This window comes from Vipera ursinii (genome assembly GCF_947247035.1).
Source record: "Vipera ursinii genome assembly, chromosome: 2".
Classification (NCBI taxonomy): domain Eukaryota; kingdom Metazoa; phylum Chordata; class Lepidosauria; order Squamata; family Viperidae; genus Vipera; species Vipera ursinii.
In genome coordinates this window covers 278,198,639-278,219,993 of record NC_139513.1, presented here as the reverse complement: position 1 = coordinate 278,219,993, position 21,355 = coordinate 278,198,639, and the positions used below count along the sequence as shown (strand labels likewise).

General features: G+C 40.4%; 1 protein-coding gene across 1 annotated transcript in view; it reads right to left on the bottom strand.

Moving 5' to 3' along the window:
- The window catches only part of PDZD2 (PDZ domain containing 2), a gene marked incomplete at its 5' end in the record, with an annotated part of 197,647 nt that overhangs the window by 12,721 nt on the left and 163,571 nt on the right, over positions 1 to 21,355 (bottom strand). The window contains 8 exons of the mRNA XM_083354764.1: positions 1,186 to 1,303; positions 3,164 to 6,659; positions 8,333 to 8,477; positions 10,236 to 11,035; positions 11,724 to 11,895; positions 13,441 to 13,544; positions 15,523 to 15,604; positions 19,586 to 19,718. Of these exons, the coding sequence (XP_083210890.1) occupies positions 1,186 to 1,303; positions 3,164 to 6,659; positions 8,333 to 8,477; positions 10,236 to 11,035; positions 11,724 to 11,895; positions 13,441 to 13,544; positions 15,523 to 15,604; positions 19,586 to 19,718 (5,050 nt within the window). The remainder of the gene's footprint in view (positions 1 to 1,185; positions 1,304 to 3,163; positions 6,660 to 8,332; positions 8,478 to 10,235; positions 11,036 to 11,723; positions 11,896 to 13,440; positions 13,545 to 15,522; positions 15,605 to 19,585; positions 19,719 to 21,355) is intronic.

Below are 21,355 nucleotides of genomic sequence, written 5' to 3'. Positions count from 1 at the left end.
CTTGTGACTGACTTAACAACTGCAGTGATTCACTTAACAGCTGTGGCAAGAAAGGTGGTAAAATGAGGCAAAACTCATTTAACGAATGTCTCCCTTAGCAACTGGGGCTCAATCGTGGTCGTGAGTCAAGGACTACTTGTAAATAATAATCATAATAACAAAGGATAGTAATCATAACATTGATGCCAACAGAGAATTTAGTGGAACTTTTGCAAACATGCACATATATTTAGAAGCATTTAGAGGTTGATTGGTAACTGCGACAGTTCCACGCCAATGGTTTTGTGCAAGTCTAAGTTGGAGATCAGAGTCAATTGATGTCTGACATGATTCTGATTTGTTGAAAATCTCAGTGAAATTGTTTTTCTTAGGATAACTGCAGCTCTGCAGCCCTCCCGAGCAGCTTCATCTTCCCCTTGCTGGCAATTCCTTCCCACCCACTTCCAGATTCCTGGCTTCATACGTTCACAGGGCTGTCCCACCTCTCTTACCATACAGTAATTTTGTGGCCTGTTCCTAAACCTTGTCTCTTGCACTATAAATAGTTTCATACTCATCTTCTCCCAATCCACTCGTCATAACAACATTTAAACAAGATCATTGCTACTAGTTTCAAAACTGTTTTCATTTCACCTTCACAGCTCACAAGGGGATTTAAATGCAATAATGGGATTGTAGAAAAAGGACTGCAAAGCCTCTGGGAGATATCAGTGCTTTTGGGGTGTGTGTGTGTGTGTGTGTGTGTGTGTGTGTGTGTGTGTGTGTGTTTACAAACATAGCTTCCCAAACATAGGAACCCTTCTGAATTTTTTTTTAAATTATAAAACACAGAGAAATATATCTACTGAAAACATGGATGTGCGGAAGAGAATTTTATTTTAGATTTGTGTCAATGGAAGAAAGTATTTTTGTTACTATACAATGGATGATAGTTTGGGACAGGCAACTGATTGAATTACAGTCTTTACCTTCTCCTCTTGGTGAGATGAAGGGAAAGTTGAGGAACATATAACTGACCTATTGTGTACTTTGCATCTTCTCTTTATTCTGAGGCTAAGCAGAATTGAAGGTGTTAGCAGGCTGCTTTCCAGCAGCTTTTCAAGGGATTGGGGGGGGGGAAGGTGTGTATACACTCACATACCCATATTTATATACCCACATGTGTAGCTGTACATCTAGGCTTACCTCTGCTTGTGCTTTGATTTCCTGAAGTAAAGAAGAAACATCGCTTTTCATTGTCACCGAAGATAAAACAGACTGCAATTTCTGCTGATCCAGAGAGGAAACCAACAATTCATCCAAGCTAAAATACAACATATGCAAAATTGACATTGGGTGAGACTGAAGAAAGAAGACGCCTGGTTTAATATTAGCACATCATATCTCCACTGTCTATTTCTAAATGTGAAAAGGACCAGGAAGTACAATTTGTAATACCCAACCAAATCTGATTCATAGAGAAAAAGCCGCTGAAATTCTAGTGCAGATATTAAGACTTTGATTCCTTTCATGGTGATACATTGTCAAAGAGAAGGGAAAACAAAGAATGCATAAAAAGTGCTTTAACACAAAAATGAAAGAAATACAACAACGGTAAAATAAAATATATGTCATTATAACAACAGTTAAAATTCTATACATACTTTTCTAATGCAAATATTATTCAAGTATGTATATATTTCTAGTACATTTATACAATTAATCTTTTCATGTGTTCGTTTTCTTCTCTTTGGCAATGCATTTTTCACCATCACCATTATTTTTGTAGTTTGATCTGTTTTCTTATTAATTAAAGAGCAATAAAAAATTAGAAAAAGACTTTGTTTCCCTTTATATATTCTTTTCTTACAAAAACAAGGACTCTCCTGAAATATTCCTGATCAAACAGGTTTGGAAATGATTCTCCTTTTTCCTTCTGCTAATTCTAAGAATGCAGTTAAGAACAAAAGACAATCCTTTGAGGAATTACGTAGAAAACTGAAGCCACCATCTCTTTTCTGTCCCTTTTATTTCTATTCCACGCATCTAAAAGAATGATGGTGAAAATACGGTTTTGAACCTTGAGAAAGTTTGAATTAACAGACTATTAAAATATGAAGTCGCAAAAGGAGTAAGGCCCACGGTGGAATCTGTTGCAATTTAATTTACAGAAAATGAGACTGGGAAATCAAGGGAAGGAGAAAATTGATAGAAAAAAAAGAGAAAATTGCATAAATGGTAAAGGCACCTTTGGAGAGGAAAAAAGACAGGTAGTCCTTGACGTGATTATTGGGGTCAGAATTTCCATTGCTAAGCAAGGCAGTTGTTAAGTAAGCCACGCCTGATTTTATAACCTTTTTGCAACTGTTATTAAGCAAATCGTTGCAGTTGTTAAGTGAATCACGTGGCTGTTAAGCAAATCTGGCTTCCCCCGTTGACTTTGCTTATCAGCTGAGAAAGTCACAAATGGGGATCACATGACCCGGGACACGGCAATTGTCGTAAACACATGCCAGTTGCCAAGCATCCTAATTTTGATCATGCAACCACGGCGATGCTGCAACAGTCGTAAGTGCAAGGACCAGGGGTAAGTCACTTTTCCCAGTGCTGTGTAACTTTGAGTGGTTGCTAAATGAATGGTTGTAAGTCGAGGACTACCTGTACTGGAGGTCAGTCAGAAGGGGCCATGGCAACTCATTCTGCAAGAGTGAAAAAATATATATAATTGGGTCCTGGGTGGACAATATGGTTTCAGTAAACTTTACTTGAAGTTTCTTTAAGTACGGTATCTAAGTTTGCAATTCTTAGAGTTCTGAAATGCCTGAGCACTCCTAGTAAAATATCAGGAGCTGAGAATTTGTTGACTCAGATCTTGGGGAGCTGGGGTGAGCATTTAAGGCTTTGATCAAACCCTTGGCTTTCACAGAGTTTTGACATTAAGAACAAAACTATACAAATGAAAACATACAACTTTGCCGGCCTGCCAACTGTTACAATATCCTGTTTTTCTTGGTTCAAAACTCAAATAGGTTGGGTGCAGAATTTGTGTATTTTAATGCAAATTACACAAACCAGGACAAATCTTTTTGATTCTTTCCTCCACCCGTGAAATAAGTACTTTCAAGTTTTAAATCTTTGCCGGCTCCTAGTACAGAGCTAATATTAAGAAAACATTAAAACTAACCTGATAGACCAGCTTTTCCCCGAGTTCAGTTTATTCAGACTGCCATCATACTGTAGCCCTTCCTCGTCAGATGTTGATCCAGGAGTACCAGAGCCACTATTCCAAGGACTGGTTTCTTTTGAATGTTGCCTGCTTGTCATCCCGGGACTGGATAATCCTGAACGTTCATTCATGGAAACATTTTCAATGGGAGCATCAAGGGATCTCACAACAGGGGGAAGATGCAACTCAGTTTTGTTGGATGAAGGTTGAGACTCCATAGAGAAGTCCTCACTGCAGAGCTTATCAAGATCTGGCATGCTGAGAGCTCTCAGCTCCCGGAGTTTGGAACGCGACAAGGGCATGTGTCTCATATGACCACCTGACGCTCTGCTTCTTCGGACATTGGTGGTAGATGGTGGTAAACTAACTGGTTCTCCCAAAGCATGTCTTCCACTCTTCTCCAAGTGACCCTCATCTTTGCTGCTCTTGGGGAAATTCTGCAGCACATTTGTTAATGTCGAACTGGTTGAAGATCTGGTGACCCTTGGAGAAGTTGGAGCTTCACTTCCACAGTACGAACTCAAGCTCCGTCGCAGGGCCTGGACCGCATCATTTACGCTGGTTGCTGAAACTGCAGAAATGCCACTGGACAATCTTTGGCCAATGGGCAATTTAGAGTTGAAGGAGGTGGAATGGAGGTCTATGGCTTTGACCGTAGGCCTGTCGAAATTAGCCAGATTCTCAAACGATTTAATTCTCTGCTTTACGGAAAAAGAAGAAACGGGATCATGTGGCCAATTGAGTTCATAGTAGTAATAATTCCTTCTGCCCTTTTTCAGTTTTTGTGCCACGGGACTGCCATTGTCAGCGTCTGATTTCAGGATGCCGGCAGATGTGGCTTTTGCATCCTGATTGCTCAGACTGAGGTGGACAATTTTCAGCATGCCCAACTCTGAATCGGAAGGGTTTGCATTTGAAACATGACCTAAGATATCTTGGACATGATGTGCTGGTTGATCTCTATCACTGCTGTCTTCCCGTAAATGACTGGATAATTGTGCTGGCACTGAATAGGTCCTTGTCACAGGTTTTAATGCACTGAGAGCATCTTCCTTGTGGAAAGTGCTCTGCCAACAATCCAGTGTTTCGCTTCTGAGTTGGCTGGTCTTGTTGTCATCTTCTTTCTTCTCTAGGGGCAAATCAGGAATGAATGAGGAGGAAGAGGAGGACGAGGAAGATAACCTTACTTCAATGAAAGTGCGCTGAATTTCCTGACTGGGCTGTTCTTGCCGAGCAGGGGGATAAGTAAGGCCAGAAGGCTCTTTTTTAAAAAGCCCTGCCTTGTCAGACTGTAATGGCTTCATTTCCAATCCATCGTGATTCAAACTCAGACTCATCCCCCTGTTTTCGGTTCTGTCGTCCGGACAACAAGCTTTGGATGTGGCTTCAGGTGGTGAATTTGACTGAGAAGGGCTGTCTCTTGTTGGACAACGATCTGTGCTAGTTCTCCCCCATTTTTCACTGCTCGTAACCTCCCACTTGGCGACCTGTGCTTCTTTTTCCATTTTAGGAGGTCCTGATGTTCCAGCCCTGCCAAATTTTGATTTGATCACGGATTTATCTTTATTTTTCATAGCGCTGCCCTCACCATTCAACACAGGCAGAGGGGATGTCGGAGCCTCCAGTGAAGGGGGCTGTTCTACCTCCTGCTGCTGAAACATCTTGGAACCCATAGAGAGGCTCCTGCTGGGTGGTTCCAGATGCGTGGCTAGGTTATGGAGTGAGGAACCTTTCTTGGAAAGGAGCCTGGGTGAACTTTGGGCAGGGAGGGTTACCTTTTTTGGATCATTGCCCTCCGCTTTGGCAGGAGCAGTGCCAAGAGCATCAGAATGAGCCCTGGATTTGTTTTTAATATTAAGAGCCTTTCCTTTAGGCCCTGCTTTGTTTTGCTGACTATTCGAAAGAGTCTCCACCGTACTCTTTTGTGGAGCGCCTTTAGTTTCATGATGCAATTTAGGGGAAGAAGAAGGACTGTATGGATTACTAAAACCTTTGCACTGACCAGAATTCAGAGTTTTGGTACTGGAGGGTTTCGAGATAACAGTGTTTGCTTTTTCGTTCTTTCCTAGTAAATTGTGAGCAGAAGAGAACCTGCCCAAATGTTTTGGTTTGGTCAAAAGGGGAGATTTGGGACTGTTTACTATTTTTTGTATTGCAGTCTTCATAGCATAGCTGTCTGTTCTTCTTAACTGGGATGGAGCACCGGTTTCTTTCCCCATCACAGCAGAAGGACTACCAATGACATTGCTTCCACAATCCATCACTAAATCATTTTCTACCTGCAACTGTTGGGGTTTTTCCAGTTCATCTTGGCCTAGCTGCATGTTGTCTTCCCAGCTATTGATATTTTCTGCTGGGCTGGAATGTATGTCTGGCACAGAATGTTCACATATTTCCATTAGGTTTTCTTGGTTCTGCAGGCTGCTTCCTCCTTCACTCCTGGAACAACCATTCTCAGTAGAAGAGCAGACTGGCCTGTCCTGCTCCAAACTGTCTACCCCTTGTGAAGAAACATCTGGAGAAGATGGAACAGCTGATGATGGAACCCTATATTCTGCACCGGAGTTTTCCGATAAGTGGGATTTTTCTAATGTAAATTTTCCATTGGATGTTTCCAGTGAATCTATTTCTGTTTTGCTTTCTGCCTGCAAACAGTTGTTCAAAGAATGGTAAATGGGTGGATGATGAGATGATGTTATGGGAGATGTGTCCAGCTGGTTTTGAATACAACGTTGGTCATAATTCAGACTGCAAATTTCTATTTGCTCCTCATCTGATTCAACTAGTTTATGGGTTACCAAAGGATTATCACAAACAGATAGTAAGAGTGATGAACTGTCTCCGGGATTCTCGGCTAAGGATTCTGTGTCTGAACTGGAATCTTCTGCAGCAGCGTACATAGATTTTGGAATAGTGTTGCTCTGAGTTTCGGTTTCAGTCACATGGTCATCACTAAGGCTGCTAAAATTCCTTGAATAGGTATTCAGACAGCTTTGGTTTACAGTTAAAATTTTGCTTGCATTAATGGAATCCAGGACAGAAAAAACCAAGGTCTCTTGTGTATTAGTAACAGAATTTGCAGCTCTCCCTACATGATCATTTTTAATTATATTTGATACAGAATTTGGCTGAGCTTCTTCTGCCTTCACAAAACTATTTTCCTTGGTATGTCTGTACTTCACTAATAAACAGTCACCATCTTTTTCTTCTGGGGAATTCATTTTGCCAGAGAAGTCATCCATCTCTTCTAATAGCACCACAGAAGTGTCTTGAATAGAGGGAATTTCTGAGGGATCTGCTGGTATCACCTTAGCATTAGCGTCAGACACCAATCCTGTCCTTTCTGCCCTACAATCCAGTCGAGATTCCAAAGGTTGTTTCTCATACGCAAAGCTGTTTTCTTCTTTCATCACAATAACATTGCTTGATTCTTTCTGAACTGCCTCGTCTGCTTCTGAAGACACAAAGAGATTTGTAAATCTGTTAGAGGCTGCGTAAAGAACCAATGAAACAATTCCATCCTCCTAATTACACAATTATTAAAACTTTACACTAGGTTTTAATTTTAGAGGTTCAGCTGGATTCAGCCATGATTAAGATGTGGGAGAGTTAAGCTTTATTAATTATCTAATTATCACCATCTTTCCAGATACAATTCAGCACGCTGGTTAGGACCTTTAGAACTTTCATATTCTGATCTAAATATAGTCCTTGACTTAGAATCATCCGCTTAGCTGTTCAAAGTTATAATGGCACTAAAAAAAGTGACTTACAATTGGCCGTCACACTTATGATGTTGCAGCTTCCCCAACATCATGTGATAAAAATCTGTGTGCTTGGCAACTGGCATTTATTTAGTGGCCCCATCCTGGGGTGATGTGATTGCCATTTGTGACCTTCCTAGTCAGCTTCTGACAAGTAAAACCAATGGGGGAAATTGGATTCACTGAATGATTGTGTGATTCATTTAACAACGTCTTATGTAGCAATGGAAATTCTGACCCCAATTGTGGTCGTAAGTTGAGGACTACCTGTATATTCATCCAATAAGAACAGCTAGACAGGCTTCATTATGAATCCTTCCCCTTCTGAAGCATGTTAACATACACACACAAATGATCTCAGAAACTATTCCCTACTACTTTTTCATCTGAGATTCTTTAGACCAAATTTTCTCAGTTGGGGGGCAAAAAAAAGTATTTTTATTTTCATGGTTTTTAGTGGATTTTAACATTTGGTAGATTTCAATTTCTAGTAAATATTTTCTTTGTATATATTGAATCCTTCTCTTGGTTTTCAATTATTTCTAAAGAAAAAAACAAGATAATCCTATGTCAAATATCACAAATCTCTCCCAGAATTCAAGGATATTAATTATGCCAGCAGTGAGCATAACTTTGACTGCATCTAGATTTTACTGTCTGCAAAAGGAAGTGTTACTTCCATCACTGAATGCCTTTTGCTTATGGAGGCTACAAACTCCTCAGCTATCCCAAACTCACATTGTTAGATGGCTGTAATTTACACTGTGTCTGTCTAATAAACTTAAGTTGTATCCTCGTGTCATTTGGTTGTTTTAATTGAGTCACATCTTATAATAATAATAATAATAATAATAATAATAATAATAATAATAATAATAATAATAATAATAATAATAATAATATAAAGTTGGAAGGGACCTTGGAGGTCATCTAGTCCAACCCCCTGCTCAGGGAGGAAACCCTATACCATTTCAGGCAAATGGCTGTCCAGTCTCTTCTTAAAAACCTCCAGTGTTGGAGCATTCACCACCTCTGGAGGCAGGTTGTTCCACTGGTTAATTGTTCTAAATGTCAGGAAGTTTCTCCTTAGTTCCAGGTTGCTTCTCTCCTTGACTAGTTTCCATCCATTGCTTCTTGTCCTGCTTTCAGGTGCTTTGGAGAATAGCTTGACTCCCTCTTCTTTGTGGTAGCCCCTGTAGTAGCATCTGGGGAGGCCACTACAGCATGAATGACAGTAAAATATGGAATGCTTTGGCTCCTATCCAGTTTTGTGATTCCTTAAAAAGTTTTTCATTAGTTCAGGGATACCTAGATACATCTGCCCGTTGACCATAGAACAGGAAAAAAAAGACAAAAATCTTACGCAAAATGGCTTTCTGGATGTCCAGTGTAATGGAAGTGGGAAGATGTCCTACATATTGACAAGCTTCCTCATAAGAGAATTCACGGATGGGGATAGCATTGATAGAAAGGATCTCATCTCTTGGGACCAGCCTTCCCATGGATGCCTGTGAAGAATGCATTTATTAATACAGTACTGTCATAGCCTCACGATTTCGGGACGCGGAATAACATGAAGGTGAAGCTCAATTGCTTCACCAAGAAATGGGGAATGGATTCTATATTCAGCGTCCTTCCAGCAAGAGGACAGAGCCTTTTTTGTCATCCTCTGAACCAGAAGAACCACCAACTCCTTAACCTGGCAAAGGTTTAAGATGGTAAAATCAAGTTCAGGTAATCTCTACCATGGGACAAAGTTGTCCGTCCTGTAGGAGGCTTCCACTGGCTTTAGTCTGCTGCTGTCTCTTAAGAAGAGATTTAGCTATCAGCAGTCACTTAAAGCTCTTTATGAACCCGTTTCTGCCTTTCTACAAGCCAACTTTGTTCATCGCACCTGACTTGCCTATCTTATCTACCTAGCGTCCTAAGCTACAATGATTGGATTTCAATCAGTTATAGTGGGATTGACTTCCTTTACAATATGTGCTTCAGGGAACGCGATATACATGACAGAATCACTGCAATGATAAAGTCCTAGAGATATTGTTAACAGTGAAGTGTGCAAATACTGTAGGAAGACAACTTGGTGGCTGGAATACCATCTGGGGAGGCAGAGGACATGCAGGCCACTCCCCGCAACATTTTGTCAGGTCTCCTCAAACATTCCCTAAGGACTCACATTTTAGCCTTGGAGTAAAACTCATTCTTGTAATGCAAAAGAGTGAGTTGCCTTTACACCCAAACATAGTCGTTGGATTTTATGCAGTGTAATATTTAAGCACTGTTTTGCTATGCAATACTGTAAAGGTAAAGATTCCCCCGCACATGCGTGCTAGTCGTTTCCGACTCTAGGGGCCAGTGCTCATCTCCGTTTCAAAGCCGAAGAGCCAGCGCTTGTCCGAGGACGTCTCCGTGGTCATGTGGCCGGCATGACTAGACGCCAAAGGCGCATGGAACGCTGTTACCTTCCCACCGTAGTGGTCCCTATTTTTCTATTTGCATTTTTACATGCTTTCGAACTGCTAGGTTGGCTGAAGCTGGGATGAGTAACAGGCGCTCACTCTGTTACGCGGCACTCGGGATTCGACCCGCCAAACTGCCGACCATCTGATCGACAAGCTCAGCGTCCTAACCCACTGAGCCACGGCGTCCCCGTTATGCAATACTGTAGTATAATGCAAATAATAGTAACTGCCTTGTTGAATCAGATTACAGCTAAAGGGATGTCTCCAAGAAGCTCAGATACACAAAGAGGATTTTCCTATTTGTTCCCATTGCAGAAATTCCCTTCTGAAGCCATCTATTCTATACCATCACTCATAGCAATTTTGCTACTGACTTAACAGATTAAACCCAAAAGATGATTTCATTTTGAAAATAATCTGAAAATCCCTGAATGGCAGTCTAGTTGTTCCTTCTTGTCAACAAGCTGCATACCTTTTAAAACGTAATACATTCTGTTTCTAAATGGGTTTTTTTAAAGTGAGCAATATTTACTAATTCTGTTTACAGTATGGTTCCTCTTACAATAGTGTGATTTCCTTACCCTGAGAATTTTAAATCAGTAGGGTGGGGAAGCAGGGCTAAATCAATCCATTAATTGCCTATTTAGCAATGCGTACGTACAGTGGAGGGAGGCATGAGGCAAGATTCACAAAATTAGCATTTGTCCTGAGGCTACTACACCTGTTTCTTGCCCTATCTCTACTTCTCTCTGAATTGAAATTCTATTAGGGATAATAAAGAGAAAAGACATTTTTTTTTACCCTTTCAGCTGCTCCACCTGGTTGCAAGCCTGTTATGACGATGCGCAAAGGGTTGGCATGAATTTCAAGATCCAGGCCAAAGGACTCGTTTTCACTCCGAGATAAAGTAATTGATTCCACACGGCCCTGCTCCAGGGGACTCTCTTGAGCTTCATTCTTCTGGATGGCTGGGAGGACCTTCCCACCGGCTCTGCTGCAAGCACCATGGTCCTCGTTCTTGGGCCTTGGGATTCCATGGTATTCAATACTCATCAGGCTTTTCACTCGGGTGACTGCTTTATGTTCTAGTTTAGGAGACCTCTTAGATTCTAGCTGTTCCTCTCGAAAGTCCTTCACATTCAAGTAGCCTGGATGAAGCTCTGGAAGATGATGAATTTCTTTATCGGGAAGAAAAGGGGTGTCTGGTGTATGCTCCCCAGGGCTCTCGTTCAGATTCCCAGAGCTGGTGGCAGCTAAGTCACTGAGGGGATTTGCTGCAGATTCTCTCTCCTGCCTGGTATCTCCATTTTGCGCTGAAGGAGCTGCAGTGGAAACACTACAGTCATTGTCTCCTTTCCTTTGACCTTTTGACTTCGATCCTCTTTGGAAGCAGACGCCATCTTGTTTGGCAAAGTCATCCTCATCACTCACATCTCCATCATAAAAGGCAATCCTTCTCTGTCTTTGGAAAGCAGACTGGGTCCCTTTGGGGCTGTCGCTGAAACTAACATGCCGAGCAACTGTCTCCCTTGGCTTACTGTGAGGACCAGGTGAGCTACTGCCAATAGCTGGTGAACTGCACAGACTGGATTCTTTGGTAGCTAAGAATAAACGCATGTTATAGAATTTGTCACTATTATCACAGAATGCAATGACCTGATCTATCACGATTTTCCATATTGCCCTCTGTTCTTACTATTCTCTCCTAAACAGCAATAAAAATGACTTTGTAAAAAAAAAAGATAGAAAACCAGAGCGGCAGGCATCTTTTTAGCAGTAGTAACCACCCAGCTGGTTTGTGCTTAAAGGCAGAACTAGAACTCATAAGTCTCCCGGTTTGTAGCCTGTGGCCTTAACCACTACATCAAACTAGTTCTGACCCACACCCTCCCTCATTCTGTTTCTCTCTTTATATAATAATTTTTATTCGTTTTTATTTGCATGCATTTTCACTGAGTTATTTAGACACAAGCTTTACCCTGCTGTTTTTTTTAAAAAAAAATCTTTTAAATAATTCCCCAGCTAACTCCGGTTGTTGAACAGATTAAGTTTAGTATGCTGTAGAGCAGAGGTGTGGAACTATGGCCCCTTTATGACTTGTGGACTTCAACTCCCAGAATTCCTCAGCCATCATGGCTGGCTCAGGAATTCTGGGAGTTGAAGTCCACAAGCCATCAAAGGGCCACAGTTCCCCACCCCTGCTGCAGAGTGAAATAAGAGTGAAGTTCTACGCAATTGTATGCAGTTCAAGGAGGACAATAACGCTGGAAGCTTTGCCACGACTCCTACCTGGAAGGCCAGAAGAAAGAAAACTCTCTTCTAGAGAACTGCTCCTACTCTTGGGTCGAAACTGCTCTTCGTCGCTGGATCCAGTCACTGTAGTCTCCGAGAGGGACAATTGGCTCGCCCCATCTTGTAAGAAGTATTGGGAAAGCTCCGTTTCAGAATTGATGGAGCTCTGCTGAAATAAATACAGAAAGAGAAAATGGGACGTTGCAGCTATCAGCCCCCAAGACTTGGAAGATCATCCATGCTACACCTTCCTGCTCTCTTCCCGACTGTTTTTCTTGCTCAGATGCTTCATTCCTTTGGATCAGCATTTCTGAAGCTTGGAGACGCGTGGACGTCAGCTCCCAGAATTCCTCTAGTTTGGTATAGGTAGTCCTCGACTTACAACGGTTCATTTAGTCACCGTTCAAAGTTACAACGGCACTGGCAAATACTGCCTCGTGACCATTTTTCACACTTATGACCATTGCAGCATCCCTGTGGTCACGGGATGGAAATTCAGACGCTTGGCCCCTGACCCATATTTATGACGGTTGCAGCGTCCCGGGGTCATGTGTGATCACCAGTTTTGACTTTCTGACAAGCAAAGTCAATGGGGAAGCCAGGTTCACTTAACAACCAGGTTACTAACAACCTGCAGTGATTTACTTAACAACTGTGGCAAGAAAGTCATAAAATGAGGCACAACTGACTTAACAAATGTTTCACTTAGCAACAGAAATTTCGGGCTCAATTGTGGTCGTAAGTAGAGGACTACCTTTAGTTCATTACATACTGGCTGAGGAATTCTGGGAATTGGCATTCACCCATCTTCAAGTTTGGCAAGATTCAGAAACACTGATTTAGATTCTGCCACTCTTTTTACCACCATTTGATTCGATTTCCAAATTATTCAGTTGCCTTAACATACTACTGCTGCTCAAAATGAGCCAAAATAATTTTATTTTATTTTATTTTTTAAGTCTGGAGATGGGCTACTTGTCTCAGGAAAAGGAGACTCGTTCTAATTAACAGCATGAAACAAAGAGAAAGCTGGAAACAAAAATGAAAAACGACTTAGCAATTGCTCCTTAATGTGGAAAAGTCTGGCTTTTTCAACTGAATTCGACGCTTTGTCAGCCTTCTCCCTGAACACATGAAAGCTTTTTTTAAAAAAAAAACACATGAGGGCAGAGAGCAAGAACGAGAACGCAGACTCTACAATCTCTATTTCTGACCCTGATACGTTTTGCAGAAAAGGACCTTGTGCATTTGCTGGAACGTGCCTAGAAAACTTTTAGACAGACAAGATGGCCTTCAGGGACTTTACGATTTGATGTACTGAAGAGGGACTCAGCTCTGTCATGCTTGGGAACTTTCTGGCAGGTGTTGTGTTCGTGGGTGTACTTTCCTTTTGTGAGAGCACAACCTCGGCAACGCTCTTGACAAAAAAAAAATCCCTGGTGGGACAATACAACCAATGAGAAAATCCACACTCCCCGGCATCTTTTCACCTGCTTCTCCCCTCCCTGCTCTGTCTACAATACAAGAAACAGAAGAATCACCAGACCTTCTATAGCTTGAAGGACACCCACGGATGTTTGGTGTGTGGGTGTGTGTGTGTGTGCGTGTGCGCGTGCGCGCGTGCACATGTGCATGCAAAGAAGTCCCAATTTCTTCTAAGCAACAGGAACCCCCCCTCCCTTTAATGTTTTGTGGTGGAATTCAATAGGTTTACCCGACTCGCCGGCTCCAAGAAACGTTTCATTGTCCAGCTCAAGGGCGAGGAAGCTTCTGTCAGTTTAGACTTCACGCCTGGAGATGGACTTTTTGGCAGGTTTCCTGTTAAAAACAATTGGGTTCGGCATAGAAGACGTTAGCTTGTCCACAGGCTCTCCCCATTTGACTTTTACTGGGCGGGAAAGGCTGGCTTCTCATTGTCTTCCTAGAAATGACTGCCCAATTCACTCGCTGACTTGCAGAGAGAGTAGCAGAGAGCTCACAGCTAGCACAGCATGAGGTTGTGGCTGTTCAAACCCGAAGGAAAATTAGGCCCCTTTGAATTCTAACTCTACCCAAGAGGATTTCAGGGTTGGATCAGTTCCTCCAAAGAGTCTAGAGTCTGATGATGCTGGCTAGCCAAGGAAGTTTTCTCCTCCAGGACAGCCACCATCAACAAAGCCAACAGCGCAGAACAAAGGGAAGCCAGAGCTAAAGAGAGATTGAGGCATTCCTTTCCTCCATTTCCTATTGCTGCACTGACCACATTTTTCCCACTTGGCAGTAAGAACAGAAAGAGGCAATATTGGCCATGAAAAACTGGAGAACTTCAGCTACGTTCAGCCAGCCAGCTCTGTTGCTATACCAGTGAATTGTTCTTTGATGAGTCCAAACTGAGCAAGCTTCTCAACTGTGCAGCACAATGAAAAGAAAATAATATCTTTTCTGTTAGGTTTGGAGGAAAATTCCTTTTTGCTCTACACTCAGAAGCAGCAACAATAGCAGCAGAAGAAGAATGCACCATGAGTCATTTTGAGCCAATCTAGTTTAGGGAGACTTTGGTCCACCATGACTGGATTTTCAGGGGTCTTCAAACTTGGCCCTTCTATGACTTATGGACTTCAACTCCCAGAATTCCTCAGCCAGTGGGCCTGGCTGAGGAATTCTGGGAGTTGAAGTCCACAAGTCATAAAAGGGCCAAGTTTGAAGACCCCTGTATTAGCAAATAGGAGTGTTACCCTAGTGCAGGGATGCTCAATCTAAAATGTCAGGGTTACATGCTGCCTCCACAATCAATCGCTGATCTTCATGTGACAATTTTTCATTTTTAATGTGACTAAAAGGGGGATCTATTGAAGCCAGGTGGCATTTTCATGTTAACTGGATTTATTTATTTTTTATTTTGTTATCTTCATCAGCCAAAGAAAAGTTCAAATATATGCAAAAGAAATAAAAGATCCATAAACCTCACAATTGGCAAGCATGGGAATAAAGAAAAAGTAGGGACAGAAAATATGTTATAAAGAAACCTTCCAGAATTTGTAGCCGTATTTAATGTCAGTTAAATCAGATTTAGTTCTGCCCCTATTCACTGCCTCATCAGTTAAAGGACAACTCACAGCCTGGACAGAGTTATATAACCCTCAATTAGTTCTTCATCCCTTGCTGAATACTGATATGTGAATTGTTTTATGTTTTATTCCACTGCAGTTTGATGAAAAAAGTTGGCACTAAACATGTGTGGACTAATAATTCAATTCATCTTTTCAGCAAAGATAAAGTTGGTTATAATATGATAACATATGGAAAAGGTGGTCGTTAGATTTCTAAAACAACCACCTGCCTAACAAGAGAATTAACAGTAAATAAGAGCCAATCTTACAAGCTGTTGTGCTAAGGTAGAATTTAACAGATCCAGAAGCTGCTGTTACAGTTACAACTGATCCTTGAAAATTTTCTTTTTTGTAGTGTGTGTGTGTGTCTGTCTTTCTTTCTCTGAGAGAAGTAAAAGAAATAGCTTCAATGGAACAGTTTGCCTCCTGGAATTGTGGGTGCTCCATTGCTGGAAGTCTTCAAGAAAAGACTGGACAGCCATTTGTCTGGGATGGAGACCACCGAGGTCCATTCCAGCATAGCTATGGCCGCCATCTTGATTTTTTTTACTTCCCCAGCAGATACTTCTGCTTATTTGTCCGATTAATTGGAAATAAAATGTAACTTTCCTTTGCACAAAATGTGCACAGAAAAAACTTTCTAGGGATGTAATCTATACTGTGAAACAAGAGCCAAATCTGATGCAATTTTAGAAACAGATGCATACCTGAGGAGTGAGGAGAAGAGACGTCCTTGTTTTCTCTGTGGGTGGTTCGTGTTATGGCTTCATCCATCTCCTGTTCAGAAACCTATTATTAAATTGAAAAAAAAAGGATCTAAAGGTATATTCAGGAAACAGCAAAATATATTACTTCAAAGTACATGTACATTCTTTTAATATGGAAAATAGAAATCTTGAAAGTGCTGGTGTAGGCTGTGTAACATAGATTTCTTTTCTTTTTTGTGATTTTGAAGTAAAGCCTCCCACTAATCACATTTTTAGTATCGCATGGAGTGGCATTAGGAGCCAAAAAATCCCCCCTCTGAACTAGAAGACAAAAATGAATCCACCAAAGAACATCTTGGCTTAGGGACTTTCAAACATGTAACAGCTCTGAGAACAATTAGTTCTGTAAACCATTTACCCATTTGATGTTATTAATCGTATGGCCTTTGTTTTTCCATTTCAGTGGGATGGCTGCACCACTGATAGACATAAAGAATGTCTCCATATGGCTGTTAAGACTAGACACTAACTTGATGGTACATCATCAAATTAAACAATGATCCTTGTTTGTTGTTATTGTCTACATGTTCTGTGCGTTGGATCTAATTATGGCATCCATTTGAATAATGATGTACAAATTGTGGTATGTACCAGTTCTTTTATTCCTGTGCCATTTTCTAAATTTGCATAGCTGAGAGTGCAGCAGAGGTCCAAGTTTTACCAGTACAGTATTTACAGCTTTTTACATGTAGAAATTTAAGTGTAATATGTTGGACTTTTCCTGGATATAATGCTTTTATTTTGCTGTAGCTCCCCAGCATCAAAATATGACTCCATGCAATGCCCCCAACCATCTCCCCAAAACCATCACATATCTTTTCGTGTATTGTGTCTGCTAAGATGCACAAAGATTGTCATCAAAACAGATGCTGCTGATGGATCTTTCTCCTTCAGCCCCTTGCTTTCTCCCTCCCCAGATCTTCTCCAGGGAGTTAGTAGGTGTGGAGCCTTGAGGAGGAAGGAGAGGAAGTAAATTCCCAGTAGATGAGCACAAGCACATCTGCATAATGCGGAACTTCTTAAAACTGTAGTAGAATGGTGTATTCTTTAAAGGGAAAGACTGAAGAATGGCTAAAGAATCGGGAGGTATACAACCCACAGAAAAGATGATTGAGGATGGAACTGCAGAATCTGAGGCTGAGTTGTAGGAGAATATGATATCACAATGCATGTACGAAAGGGGAGGAGATTGCATCACAATGGTGCAACACTGCTTTTGTCATTTTACCCTCACTTGCAGACTCTACTAGTCTTCAAATATCTGAAAGTTTGCAAAGAGAAGAAAATGGATAATGTTGAATTTTCCAGAAGGCAAAACTTGACCCAATAGGTTAAAATTACAAGGAAAGGATATATGTTAAGCGGAATTTTCTGGCTCTGTGAGCTGCCAATAGAATAGACTGGCCCATGAAGCAGTGAGTTCTCCTTTGCTGGAAGTAACAGTAGAGTTGGAAGGGACTTTGGAGGTCATCTAGTCTAACCTCCTGCTCTGGCAAGAAACCCTGTACCATTTCAGACTTCCAGTGTTGCAGCATCTACAACTTTTGGAGGAAAATGGTTCCACTGAGATTCATGAACCAATAAGGGTATGAAGCTACACAGCCAGGATTGTTCATTATTAGAGATATGCTAATCGATTATGCACTAAGAAAAGAATTAGGCTAGTGGATTTCTAATGTATCTTCCGATTCTATGGAATTCTAATTGAATTTATCTGCAAATTTGTTGTTATAGTTTCCTTTTCCTTACCCAGCTATTTAAAAAAAATGGATGTGGGATAGTTTAGCCTCCAAGAAATCATCATCATCATCATCATTTCGATTTATAGGTGGGAACTGCAAAGGAAAGGGTTGTATATGTAGAACCACTCCTTTTTGTTTGACTTTGGTGTAACTCCAAACTCAAGGCACACTGCTATAACAGAAAGGAACTGTATACATTCCAAAGCAAACTTAGTAGCTTAAATCAGCTTTCAGAGCCACATTTACTCAAAAAACAAAGAAAGAAAAATGTTAGCTGTGGCACTGGTATTGGAAATACTTTCAAATAGAGAATACCAGGTAATTTGGGAACAAAAACAATTCTGTCTGATGGAATGTAAATATATATGTATGTATGTAGGTATGTATGTATGTATGTATGTATATATGTAAGTTAAATGTTTGTTAAGTATTTAGATTACCTTGCTAGGCCCCAAACATGGGACAAATCTTATTTCCTGTTTCAGCCTAACCCAAGGCCACACACACACACACACACACACACACACACACACACACACACACATATATATATATATATATATATATATATATATATATATATATATATATATATATATATATATGGATCTTTGGTCATTCGGGTTTTTTCCCGTGTAGAATTGAAGGTGTAGGAGCAACGTTTCGACGGAATCCCATCCGTAATCCTCAGGCTGGTGGCTTCAGCTTCCTTCTTCTGGGAGAAGCATGTGGTAGTGGCTGTTTGTTCCTCTTTTTTAAACTGCCAGAGGGGGTGTGTTCTTGGGTGGAGGTGTGCTCTGATTGGGTGGCAGTTTAAAAAAGAGGAACAAACAGCCACTACCACATGCTTCTCCCAGAAGAAGGAAGCTGAAGCCACCAGCCTGAGGACGGCGGATAGGATTCCGTCGAAACGTTGCTCCTACACCTTCAATTCTACGCGGGAAAAAACCCGAATGACCAAAGATCCATATATATATATATATATATATATATATATATATATATATATATATAAAGAAGGGCAGTTTGTGCCCATAAAATTGCCTATAAAATGAAATAGAAAATGGGGGTAAGAACAACACCCTAAATTTAATAAAGGAACAATGAAGAGATAGAATTTTATATATAGAAACTAGAACAATAACAAAATGCAAAGTAGTAAAAAGTAATCTCTAAAAAATATTGGACAAAACCATTCAAATCTTTGCTTATTAGCAGAATACGCTTTGGAAATCAACCTGATATGAATTTCCTTTGGAAATTTCTTTAAAGGAATGAAGAAGAGCCTAGGTACCCATTCGCACTGTGTTTTTTAAATATGCGCTTTTTTCTTATGATCTTCTAAGAAAAAATAGCTTTATGTTTATGTATCTTTATGTATCAAAGGATACAAATCCTTGAACAGAATGAGCCATATACAAGGGTGGAGAGAGGCATTCCCCCCCGCCCGCTTTGTACTGAATTAATGGACAAACTATATGCTTTACAACTGAATTCACACATGATACTAAATCAGAATTTTTTAAATACAAATTTTGCTGAACAAGCCACATATGTTTTCTGCAATCTTTGGAAAATGACAGACTATAAAATGAATATAAATGCCAGCAAATCAGTAAATAACCATGATAGGCAGGTTCATAAATTATGGTTTAGAGTTTTGTGTGAACCTGGCTGTAGAAACTGTAACTTTTGACCCAGAGAAATCTTATACAGTAAGTAGGATTTTATATAAGAATATAAATATACAAGTACAAATACAGAAAAGGCTCTTTGATATATATTAATGTAGGGGATAGCAATGGACTGTGGAAGTCTTAGTCCTAGTTACATGGAGAACATATAAATTGCCTTCTTCTGCCTTAGGGGACCAGAATAAATCATACAATGAGTGTTGTAAGCTATGTACACGACAAAGAAGAGCAAAAATGTTAAAAAGTATAAAACAAGGTATAGTAGTTACTCCCTGAGATTTTACAGAGATCAGGTAGCTTAGGGTCTGAAAATATCTAATATGTTTATTTCTAGATTGTGAAGAAAAATTAAAATATATTAACCCAGGTTTTCTAGATGTCTTGGATGTCAGTTATCACAACTCCAGCCTCTGTGGGTTTTGGCCATGCTAGCAGAGTGTTAAGAGGGTTGATCTATTCAGGTGTCTTTTTGTAACTCATATACTTTTTTACTTGTAAAGCCATTGTGCAAGGCTTGTGGGGAAATGCTGCAGAGGAAAACTGAATATCTTCCATTCTGTTTCATACCTTTGGGTTAGGATGTCGGCTAACGATAAGGCTGACAGGGCCTGGTCCACATTCACTTAAGATGGCATAAGCTTCACTCAGCGCTGCGTGACGCAAACTGACCGAATCTGCTTCCAGGATCTGATCACCACGGCTAAAGAAACAGACAGACACCAACTTTAATGGTGTCATTTCACAGACAGGAAGTAGGGTAGAGGGAGACCTCTAAACACAAAAAGTTCAGATAGAAAACATTTATAGCTTGACTATAAATCCAATTTATAGTACTCACCAACATAAAATCTGGGAGGAGAAAAGAAACTCTCTCTGTGTGTGTGTGTGTGTGTGTGTGTGTGTGTGTAGTGTTTTATCAACAAGAATAAAATGCAAAACAGAAAAATATACATTCAACACTAACAACAACAAAAATGTGTACAAAAAAGGGAAAAATATTCCAAATATCAAATAAGTTTAATATCAACCATAAAAAATCCACCCCGCTGAATGCTAAAAAGATGATTTATTTTATTTTTTATTTATTTTATTTTATTAGACTTATATACCGCCCTTCTCCCGTAGGACTCAGGGCGGTTCACAAGGTTTTTAAAAACAATACAGCAAATTACAAAAATTAAAAACAATTAAAATAATTACATTAACCTTGGCATAAAAACCCCAATCAGAATACAATTAAAACCCCAGTTAATACTCTCAGTCCAGGCCAGAAAGCTCAAAGAGCCAGGTCTTCAGGTCCCGGCGGAATGAGCGAATGATGATGATGACAATAATAATAATAATAATAATAATAATAATAATAATAATAATAATAATAATAATAATAATAATAATAATAATTCTGTAACACCATCAAACATCCACATCTGCCTATCCCAGGTCCTTGGTAAGGACTCGATAGGCAGACAAAAATGCCAAACCCAGTCTGAACATCTGGCTGACTGTGATGATGATGATGATGATAATAGTAATAATAGTAATACCTAATACATTCTTCTTCCCTTACATAACAGGTCTACATATAGTTTAAAGCTCTCCCATCCTTATTTAACAAGATTACATATAAATGAAGTTCCAGATGAGGAGATCTTTATTTAATAATCAAATGTCTAATCATTATATATACATATACATATTGTCTAGTCTACAGGTCTGCAACCCGCGGCTACGGAGCCGCATGCGGCTCTTTCAGCCATATCCTGCAGCTCCCAGTCCTCTGCCATGTGCAGTCCAAAAAAAAAAGTGGGACTACAAAAGTTCAACCAATCAATTCAGATATGCAGGGTAGGTGCATATCTCGCCTTGGCTCCACTCTTCAAACCCTGTTCTGCGCATGCGGGCATGTACGCGCATGTGCACACATTTTTTGCGGCTCCCAGTTTTTCCTTTTGTGAGGGAACCGGTTCCGAGTGGCTCTTTCACTGTTTCAGGTTGCTGACCCCTGGTCTAGTCCATTGTCTCTAATCAAACCGCTTAGTTTTGCCATCTCTGCTGATTCAGTCAATGTTAAAAAAGAAACCAAATTCTGAAGATCTAATCAGAAGCAGAAGAATTCCCTCTCAGGTGGGCTTTTCTAAAAGCCCGCTAAGCTACAACCCCAAATCCTTTAAAACCAGAGCTGAAACTCTAAAAATTTCATACCTAGCTAGGAATCAGTGGAGCTGTGAAATTACTTTTCCAGTGGTGAAATAGATTTAACTCTGCTTCATAGGCTGATCTGAGCTGTTAGGATCTTGTTTTGTTTGTGTCTATGAAACCAGCTCCCTCTTCTAAATT